The 11,439-nt window shown below is 40.2% G+C and overlaps 1 protein-coding gene across 1 annotated transcript; it reads right to left on the bottom strand.

The window, feature by feature from the left end:
- Positions 1-10,494: 10,494 nt before the first annotated feature.
- On the bottom strand, positions 10,495-11,439 carry LOC130840276 (olfactory receptor 1E2-like). Its single transcript, XM_057715626.1, has one exon. It carries the CDS (start codon positions 11,437-11,439, stop codon positions 10,495-10,497), a length of 945 nt encoding a protein of 314 aa, XP_057571609.1.

Genomic DNA, 11,439 nt, shown 5'->3' with positions numbered 1-11,439 from the left:
GCTCTGTGTCCAGGATCTTCAGGAAGAAATCAGAGTGTCCATGAAAACCTGCATTTTCAAGTGAACATATTTCTACGATACATGGTCTGTTAGATGCTTTGCAAAAATACTTTATATTCTTCTCATCACAATAATTACAATCTTTATAGTATTCCAATTCTCTATAATCTGAATCTCTATGATAAAAATGATTTATTTTCCTCAGTTCCTTGTAAAATGTAAGAATACTCCAACTCTTCTAAAACACTCTTATCCAATAGCTCCTGAGACACAAATTGTATTGATTTTCCTCTTACCTGCCTGACCAGACATCCTCAGTAACTGTAACTGGCTTCTGTTTTGTTAACATCTTTAAGTTGTTGTTCCAGGGCTTTTTCCTAAACACTGTTCTCTTATAATTCTGCATATACCACCAAGAAAAAGTCATCTACTCCAATGCCTTCGATTACCATTTAAACCTCAGGCGCACATGTCTCTCTAACCTAGAAAGAGTACCCTCAGTTGCCTAAGTGTTATCTTCCCTTGGACATTACACACTCATTTTCAGCTTAACATTTCAAAGAAACTCATGATCTCTCCCTGCCCCGCCCCCAACTCCCTCCTCCCCTAGTTTCCCATATCTCAGGAAATGGGAGTCCAGGTGCTCCACAACCTGAAACGTTTGCTTTCATTCCATCCTTTCATCATCATCGACTTCCTACCTGTTGGTAAGTCCTAAAGCTTCTGCAACTGGATTCTCTTACCCATTCAACCACTTCCAGTAGCCACTGTCAACACCCTAGACCTGGCTGACATCATGTCTTTTCTGTACCATTGGAACAGCCTCTTAATTCGTCTCCCTGCTTCCATGATTGAATTCTTCTCCTTCAATATCCTTCAATCACACAGTTTATAGCCCTTTCCCTATAGAATGGTAAACTACACATAGAAAAGGCCACGTCTGCCTTCCTGATTGCAGCAGTGCTAGCAGCTGACAGAGTGTCTGGATGTAGCCAGTGTTCCACAAACACTAACTGGTTGTGCTCAAGGCTAAGATATGCATTCTTTCAGCTTTAAAGATAGCGAAACAACTTTTAAGTTAGAACAACTACTCCTCCTAAAAGCTCTGAGAACAAGAACTCATTAGATCCAACTATTTACACTAAATTTGACACTTTTGTTACAAAATTTATGGATGTAATTGTGTCCCCACAGAAAATGTTAGGGTACCTCAGATACATTACTTTCCACCACTACAGATGATATAGAGATGTTTATCTATATAGATAATAATATAAATATATGTACATATATTTTCTCCTTTGATTCCCTTTCTTTGAAGAACCCTGATTAATCCACCTCAGTGTGCCTCAAAGCTGACAAAGAAAGCAGAGGAGAAGCATCATGAGATGCGGGAAGGTCCTTCGTTAAAGACATGACTGGATCCAGCTGCTGGGATTTCACCCTTTGGTGCTGGTTGATCCAGCCATGTCAACAGGTTTATACATGGACTTATGTGCCGACAGCACAGTGGGAAGAAACACGGAGGGAAAATCACACCCCTGGTTTCTCAGAATTTTATTTCCCTGGTAAATGAGCGGGACCCGACTCTTGTGTCAAGAGTGTGACTGGGATCACAAGCCACAGACAGCACTTGAGGATGTTGTCACTGATGATGCAGTGAGGCTCTCACCTTCTACACCCGTTAAGTCAGTAGTTCTCAGCCTGGACGGCACATGAGGAAATCCAGGGCCGTGCTTCTAAAATTTAATATCCATGAAAATCCCCTGGGAGTTCTGGTACAACACTGCTTCTGATTCAGCAGGCCAGGTTCTACATTTTAAGTTAGCACCCAGGTAAAACCCATGTCTCAGTCCATACACTATACAGTGAGTAGAAAGGATACATGATGCTTTTAAAAATAAAAGCTACTGAACCTCTCAGATAAATTTAATGGCAGACTTTGAGAGGAAATCCAGAGAAAGTTTTTTAAAGCTCTAAGGTGATTCTAAAATAAAACAAGGGTTCAGAACTATTGCATTAATGCCTACCTCCAGAGTTGTTAGTGTGCTGAAATTACACAATATTGTGGGAATAAATGATATAATAAGTAATACAGAAGAATGTCATCATTAATAAAAATAGATTGTAACTGGTGAACAATAATAAAAAATTTCTCAAATGTAGCAAAGCTTTAGGGGGCCTAGAGGTGGAAAAGAGGAGCATTACCATATTTGGAAAAACTCTCCTGCAGAACACCATACAACCTGGGAAATCAAGACTCTCAGGCTCGAAGGACCCTAAGGGACCAGTTCGTTCACCCTCTGCCCAACTTACCCAGTGTGTCTGAGGGTGACTCCAAGATCCTGACCCAAGATCCTGCTCCCCTTTATTCACTAAGGCATATGAAGCAACAGCTTCTGTAGTTATCACCTGGGTCTGCAAAATCCCTTCTCACATCTCTCATTCTGCACATCTTTCAGCAGAAAGGGCCCTGGATCCCAGAGGAGTCTGAATCCTGGAGGAACTCATTAAATGACAAGGTAAGTACCTAACACCTCTCTGAGACAATTGGTCTCAAGGTCCTGGAGCAGTGACTGGTTTGAGTCATGGATCACACCTGACTATACTTTGGGGGAAGGAGAGGATGGAGAGAAGCTTATGCATGAAAGTTTAATCACTGCCTGTTTAGGGAATGGACAGTAGATCTTTGTGTTTGGAGCCTACACTTTGGGAAGTGAAAGAGGATGGTTTGTGAAGCCATAAAACAAACCGGGACCATACTGCGAATATCCTAGTGTCTAAGGAGTATAGCAGGATGTTTTCTGTGGGTATCAGGAAACCACTGGTGGTTTGAGCAAAGTGCCTATAAAGGCACACATTTTGGAAAGATTCTCAAGGTAACGGAATCTCTCAATACAACACCATTTCCCGTAAACCACATGCAGCTCACAAGGAGTAGATATCTATGACACCACCACATGCAGATATATAGAAAGTACTGGAATAAGAGAAAAGATAAACTCTCACTGATCACGTTCAATTCTTCCTCAAGCCAAGAGAGAAAAGAAAACCCAGTTTGAATCCCATTGAGGTACTTCTGCCTTCTTACTTCTGTGGGAAAACATTCATGGCACCCGCCACCACCATCATCTCCGGTACTCCCCACATGTGTCAGAATCCCTCCTAGTTTCCAGCTCTGACTGTGCTGCAGTTAACTATGGCCACAAGGCCACAATACCTTGGCCATCATCTCAGCTGTATGGGGTTCTTACATGGTCGTATAACGTAAACCTTCATTCCTAGGAAATCACTGTCCTCATTGGTCTTGCCTTATTGAGTTGTTATAGTTTTGTTGATATTTATTTTTGGACAGGAAATACTAAGTGGCACTCAAAGAATTCCCCAGGATTGCAGACATGGTCCTCTCCATTCCAGTTGTGTGGAGGAACCCAGTTTTCCCTTACTAATCTACAGCACCACCCCAGGCTCAGTGCTAATCCTACTCTTTGCATGTGGGTTCACATAAGAACCACGAAATGTCCAGGTGGTTGGTTCAACTTCCAGTTCAATAAAACCACTGTTACTTATATGCATAAATACAGCTGATTCACTTTGTTGTGCAGCAAAAGCTGGCACAACAGTGTAAAGCAATTATATTCCAATAAAGAGCTTAAAAAAACAAAAACAAAAACAAACACAAAAACAAACCACTGTTACATCCCTGCACTCCTCCCTGGAGAACTACACCAGACACTTCTCGTGCGCCGTTTCAATTCTCTCAGCCTCATCTCCTATTCCAGCCACAGCTGCAGGAACCAGCTCTGCCCTGGCTTCAGCTAGCTTTAGCAGATGCAACTTGACGGCACCTCACCTCACTTCTGCTCCACAGGCTCCAAGCTTCCTGCTCTGGGACTTATCTGACTCCAGGAAACAGGGTGTCATGGAAACCCTCTCAGTACTCATACCAACATGTAGGCATATGGCCCATCAAGAGTGGGTTGTTTTAGAGAACGTGACGCGTGGATTAAAGTTTCTTCTTTCACGTGAAAATCCACGTTTTCCAGCATCATTGGTTGACAAGACCATTTTCCACTGAATTGTCTTTGCACATTTGTCAGTGATCAATGGACTATACATGAGTGAACCTATTTTTAGACTCTATATGGTATTCTGTACTCTCTGTATTGATCTATATTTCTCTCTTTTTTCTAATACCTCAATTTTCTGATTATTTTAGCTGTGGTAAATTTACTTTTTTAGTTTCTCTGCCTTCATATATGCATTTTACAATCATATTGTTCATGTGTACTACCAAAAAAATCCTGCTGGCATTTAATCGGAATTGTGCTGAACCTCTAGATCAGTTTCAGAAGAGTCAACATCTTAACAATATTGAGTCTTCCAATCCATGAATATGTTATATGTGTCAATTTCTTTATCAATTTCTTTAGATCTCTACGAGTTACTTACTCGGTGTTTTCTAATTTCAGGGTATAGATCTTGCATATATTGTGTATGATTTATACCTAAGTATTTAATGGATTTTTGCTATTATAAACAGTACTTTAAAAATACAGTGGAAAGGACAGTCTCTTCAATAAGTGGGGTTGAGAAAACAGGAAATGCAAAAGAATTCAACTCAAAATGTGTTAATGCTTGAACCTAAGACCTAAGACCATAAAAGTCCTAGAGGAAAACATAGGCTGTAAGGTCTTGACATAGGTCTTGGTGATAAATTCTCTGAATGTGACACCAAAGGCAAAAGCAACAGAAGCAGAAATAAACAAACGGGACTACATCAGACTAAAAAGCTTCTGCACGGGAAAGAAAACCACCAACGCAATGAAAAGGCAACACACTGAATGGGAGAAAATCTTTCCAAATCATATACTTAATAAGGGGTTAGTATCTAAAATATATAAAGAATTCATATAACTCAACAGCAAAAAGACAATCTGATTTAAAATGGGCAGAAGACCTATAGTCTTTTTTTTTTCGGCTGCACCACATGACATGTGGGATCTTAGTTCCCACACCAGGGATTGAACCCATGTCCCCTGCATTGGAAACATGTAGTCTTAACCACTAGACTGCCAAGGAAGTCCCTGGGCAGAGGACCTAAATAGTCATTTTTCCAAAGAAGACATGCAGATGGCCAATAGGCACATGAAAAAATGTTCAGCATTGCCTATCATTAGAGAAATGAAACTCAAAACAAAGTCGCGCCTATCAGATTGGCTATCATCAAAAAGAACACAAATAACAAATGTTGGAGAAGATGTGGAGAAAAGAGAACACTTGGACACTGTTTGTGGGAATGTAAATTGGTGCAGCCACTATGGAAAACAGTATGGAGTTTCCTCAAAAAAACTAAAAATAGAACTACCATATGATCCAGCAATTCCACTCCTGGGTGTATATCTGCAAAAAAGCAAAAAAGCTAATTCAAAAGATACGTGCACCCCCTTGTCCACAGCAACACTATTTACAATAGCCAAGATATGGAAGCAACCCACTATATATATATATATATATATATATATATACACACACACACACACACACATATACATGCAGTGGAATATTATTCAGCCATTAGAAAGGATGAAATTCTGCCATTTGCAGCAACCTCAATGAACCTAAATACTGTGCCTAATGATATGTCAGACAGAAAAAGACAAATACTGTATGATATCACTTATATGTGAAATCTAAATATAATACAATGGGACTTCCCTAGTGGTGCAGTGGTTAAGAATCTACCTGCCAATGCAGGGGACACGGATTCGATCCCTGGTCCAGGAAGATCCCACATGCTGAGGAGCAAACTAAGCCCATGTGCCACAACTACTGACCCTGCGCTCTAGAGCCACCACAATGAGAAACCCGCGCATGACAGACAAGAGTAGCCCCTACTCTCCGCAACTAGAGAAAGCCCACGTGCAGCAATGAAGACCCAGTAGCCAATAAAAATAAATAAATAAATAAATAAATAAATTTTAAAAAATAAATATGTAAATAAATAAATATAATACAAATGAATCTACATGCAAAACAGAAACAGAATCACTGATATAGAAAACAAACCAGTGGCTATCAAAGGGGTGAGGGAAGGAGGAGGTGTAAATTAGGAATATGAAATTAAGAGATACGAACTACTATGTGTAAAATAGGTAAGCAACAAGGATATATTGTATAGAATAGGAAATTATATCCAGTATCTTAAAATAACCCATATAGGAGTATAATCTGCAAAAATACTGAATTACTATGCTGTACAGTGAAACTAACACAATATTGCAAATTAACTACACTTAAATAATTAAAAATTTTTAAATTGTACCTCGATAAAGCTTCAAAAAGGTGAATAATCTACTTCGAAGAGAGCAAAATAAAATGAACAGAAGTATCTGTGTATAAACAACTAAAAGTATAAATATATTCCAAAAAAACACTATGAGATATATACATATATATATATGTCATGTGATATTATTCAGCCATGAAAAAGAGTGAAAATCTTGGCTTTGGGGACGTATGGATGGAATTCGAAGGCATTATCCTAATGAAGTAAGTCAGAGAGAGCGAGGCAAATACCATATGATCTCTCTCATATGTGGATCTTTAAAAAAAAAAAACTCAACTCATAGATACAGAGACAAAATTTGCGGTTGCCTGAAAAAGGGGCGGGGACCGGGAGAAATGAGCGAACTGCTTTTTTAGTAAAAATGAATAAAGTGTTTTCTCACTTTCCACATCTTTTTTGCTAGTTGATATAATTTTGATATATTAATGTTACTTAATATTTATTATTTTATATTTATATACAGAAATATAACTTTTTAATTTATTAACATTATATCCTAGGAACTCATTAAACTCATTTATTAGTTCTAGAACTTGTTTTAGATTCTTCAGCATTTTCTACATAGACAACCATGTCTATAGTTATAGTTTCATTTCTTACTTTCCAGCCTGTATAATACGTTGGTAATAAAGAAATAAATATGACTTTTCCATCCCTTTTTCAGCCCCTAGGACTTCCAGTACAATGTTGAATAAGAGTAGTTAGAGTAAGTACTTTTACTTTGTTCCTGATCTTAGAGAGAAAGCATTCAACCTTTCACCATTAAGTAGATGTTGCCTATAGTTTTTTAGAAGTTCCTCTTCCATCAAGTTGAGGAAGTTTTCTATTTCCAGTTTGCTGAAGGTTTTAATCACAAATTGTTTAAAGTAATGTTGAATATTTTGTCAAAAGCTTTTCCTACACATAGAGAGATGATTTTTTGTGTGTGGTAAATCTTCCTTTTTAATACCAAAGGGCCAGTTGGTAGCAAAGCGACAATACACGTATCCACAGAACTATAGATTAGAATACAGCTTTAATTAAATGGTTTCTTTGAAGCATCACACCATGTTTGTTTAATCATATGGGTTTTTTCCTTTAGTTTGTTGATATGATCATTTAGATTTTTTGGGTTTTGAATTTTTGAAACACATTTTCATTCCCAGAATAAACCCCACTTGATAGTGATGTATTATCTTTCTCGTATATAGTTAAACTTTACTTTTTGTGTTTTTGAGGATTTTAGTTTCTACCTTCATGTGGATATTGGTCTGCAATTCTCCTATAATGTCCTCACCTGGTATAGGTGTCAGGGCCACTTTGGAAAATAATATGGAGCCTCCTCAAAAAAAAAAAAAAAAGAAAAGAAATAGAACTACCATATGCTCCAGCAATCCCAATTCTGGGTTTATATCCAAAGGAAACGACATGAGGAATACGAAGAGACATCTGCACTTGAGCGTTCATGTCAACAATGTTCCCAAGAGCCAAGATATGGACACAACCCACATGTCCATCAGCCAGTACAGGGATAAAGAAGATGTGGTACACGCACACAGTGACTGTCACTCAGTCTTTAAAAAAAGAAATACTGACATTTGTGACAACACAGATGAACCTGGAGGACATGGTGCTAAGTGAAATAACCCACTAACAGAGGACAAAGCCCAAATGATTCCATTCCAGATATGAGGTATTAAAGTAATTACACTCATAGGAGGAGAGAACAGAATGGTGGTTGTCAGGTGCTGGAATGAGGAGAAAACAGAAAATTGATTTTCGATGGATATAAAATTTCTGTTATGTAAAATGAGTAAGCAGTAAAATATAAGACAGTATCTACACTTAGAAATAGGCTAAGGGCTTCCCTGGTGGCACAGTGGTTAAGAATCCGCCTGCCAATGCAGGGGACACGGGTTCGAGCCCTGGCCCGGGAAGATTCCCACGTGCCTCAGAGCAACCAAGCCCTTGCGCCACAACTACTGAGCCTGTGCTCTAGAGCCTGTGAGCCACAATTATTGAGCTCAAGTGCCACAACTACTGAAGCCCACACGCCTAGAACCTGTGCTCTGCCTCTGCAACAAGAGTAGCCACCGCAATGAGAAGCCCACGCACCACAAAGAAGAGTAGCCCCCACTCTTCTCAACTAGAGAAAGCCCACACACAGCAATGAAGACCCAATGCAGCCAATAAATAAATAAATAGGCTATTGTGCACTCTAAGATACACTCAGAGGAGAGAAGTCATGCTCAGTGTGTTTTGTCTTTTTGCTTTTTTTTTTCCTCAGGAAAAAAAAAGGAAGGAAGAAAGAAAAACCGCAAAAGAACACAAGAAATTCTTGAGGGTGATGTACGTGTATATTACCTTGATGTGGTAATGGTATCAGAGATACATGCATTTGTCCAAACTCATCAAGATACATATAGTAAATGTATTCAATTTTTCATATGAATTATAGCTCAATAAAGCTAAAAAGAGAAATGGATTATAAAACAAAGAGCAGACTTTGGAAAATACTGTTTCCATTTTCTGCGTGTAAAGATTAAAGTGCTCACAGAGCATCACATGGAGATGCCCACCATGAAGATGAAGATGAAAATTAGGAACTGGAGGACGGTTCCCACTGCAGACAGAGAGGTGGAGGGGAGAGGAAATACAAAATGGCTGAGACAAAATAAAATGATGGGCTTAGATGTCATCCATTACAGGAGACAATAAGGAAACAATGGACTGAGCTTGGAACGCTGGACAATGTCACATGTGGAGCTAAGACTGAAAAATGAACGCGTGCTCCCCTCATTTCTGAGGCTGGGGGAAATAAGAAGAAGAATTTTTAAAATCAGATCCTCTGAGGTCTTAAATAAGCTCAGTACTGACCCACTCTGGGACCTTGGTAAGTCCTCAAATGCCACATTTTTCAGTCTTTAAGATGGTGATACGATTCCTTTCTGCAATCATTGCAAGAATAGAATAAGATCACAGGCATAAAATGTGTTGATCAATTCCAAAATAGGAAGGGAGAGACACCCTTAAAGAGTGAGGCTGGTAACTAGACTCCGGCTTCCTTCCCCATACCTGAGGGAGGCACTTTGGGGCCCCAGGGATGAGTTAGCTCCCAGGTAAAGACAAACTAAACTACTGTAGCAAAGAAAAGAGAAAGTTCACTTGAAGTTCAGGTCAGGTCAAAAACCTGACAATGGAGACATGAAAATAAATCAGAAGAGAAAAGGCTAAGAGACAATTCAACAATGAAAAACCAGTGTAGCAGAGGTAAGCAGGGGAGTGAGAATGTTGAGTTTAAAACAGTATTGACCTGGGAGGACAGAGTATTATTTAAAGCAGGGTTTGGGTTATTTAAAAAACAAAAAAAGATAAATTGGTTAAAAAAGGAACACAGATATTGGAGAAAAGTTCGTGCTTCTCTGCCTCTTTAGCCTGGCAGACTTGGGTCCTAAGAGGCCTTCCTAGGAGCATGGGGAGGCCTGGATGGTGGCAGCACACCTCTAGAGGGCGAGCTTTAGGAAGGGACCCCTGGCACAAGAATCTGCTCCCACAGCAGCATGCAGCGGGCAAGGAGGCAGACATCCCAAATTAATGATATTTTACAAGCTGTCACAGCTCTACTGTTTCTTTAAGTCTCCTCCAGATTTTCAGATTGGAGGATAATAAGAGTAACTACCTGGGGGGTTTTCTGCTTCAGGAAATATTGGTCACCAACTGTGTGCCCCAGTACTGCAGTGACAGTCTCTTCTTCATGGAGCTCCTGTGGGGGGAGGGGGAGGGGGGGAAGGTGTCTCAGGAATAAATGAGTAAATACTTAATAAATAGTAGTGTTTATTTCATCAGTAAATAAAACAATAGAAACAGTAAGAAAAAACAGAAAACAAAAAACGGAGGGGACACAAAAAATAACTGGAAGCTTAAAAATGATGCTTCTTAGGGTCACCTGGAAAGAACAAAGAGGAAGACTCTGCTAGTGGGTCACTGAAATCCCCTTTCCAAGTACAACTACATACCTCCACTTTATATCTTCTACTTATTGGACAATTACCTGCTATGTAATTTGAACAAAACAGTCATTGAAGGAAAGAAGTCTGGGTTAAGATCCCAATATTAAAATAAATATAATTATTGGATGAAATTGTGTAGAAATCCCAACCTTACCATCATAGAGAGAAGGGAGTTTTCTTTTTACAAAAGACTCTTCCCAGGGCTCCCTTCATGTCTCTGTTCCTCAGGCTGTAGATGAAGGGGTTCAGCATGGGGGTCACCACAGTGTACATCACAGACATGACAGTCTCCTTTAAGGTAGAATTATTAGCTGATGGACATAAATAGAGACCAATAATTGTCCCATAGAAGAGAGCCACCACGGTGAGGTGGGAGCCACAGGTGGAGAAGGCTTTGCAGATGCCCTTGGCAGAAGGGACCTTGAGGATGGAAGACATAATTTGTGCATAGGACAGGATGATGAGCAGGAATGGGAGGACAACGACGAGTCCTCCAATGATAAATATCACCAGCTCATTAACTCGGGTGTCCGAGCAGGACAGCTTCAGCAGAGCTGATGAATCACAGAAAAAGTGGGGGATCACGTTGTCTGCACAAAAAGACAATCTGGCCATGAGCAGGGTGTGTAACATGGCATGGAACGTGGTCAGCACCCAGGGCAGCACCACCAGGAGGAGACAGAGCTTGGGGCTCATGATGGTGGTGTAGTGCAGGGGGAAGCAGATGGCCACATAGCGGTCATAGGCCATGGCCGCAAGGAGGAAGTCATCCAGGTCTGCAAAGAACAGGAAGAAGTACATTTGTGTCAGGCAGGCAGCATACGGGATGGATGGGACCTGGCTCTGCATGTCCTGCAGCAATCTGGGCACTGTGACAGAGGAAAAGCAGAGATCAGAGAAGGACAAATTGCTGAGAAGCAAATACATGGGTGTGTGGAGGTGGGGGTCCAGGCAAATGAGGACCATGATGACGAGGTTCCCCAGGATGGTGGTAACATACATGGCCAGGAACAGGGCAGAGAACAGGTGCTGATGCTCTGACTGGATGGGCAGTCCCAGCAGGAGGAACTCAGAGACAACAGTTTCATTCCTCCCTGTCAT

The sequence above is a fragment of the Hippopotamus amphibius genome, chromosome 17, assembly GCF_030028045.1.
Source record: "Hippopotamus amphibius kiboko isolate mHipAmp2 chromosome 17, mHipAmp2.hap2, whole genome shotgun sequence".
Taxonomy (NCBI): Eukaryota; Metazoa; Chordata; class Mammalia; order Artiodactyla; family Hippopotamidae; genus Hippopotamus; species Hippopotamus amphibius.
The sequence above is the reverse complement of the archived record's forward strand: the minus strand, read 5'-3'. Positions and strand labels throughout refer to the sequence as shown.

Excerpts from the sequence above, each read along its gene's own strand:
- LOC130840276 (XM_057715626.1), bottom strand. The coding sequence starts at position 11,439 with ATGACAGGGAGGAATGAAACTGTTGTCTCTGAGTTCCTCCTGCTGGGA.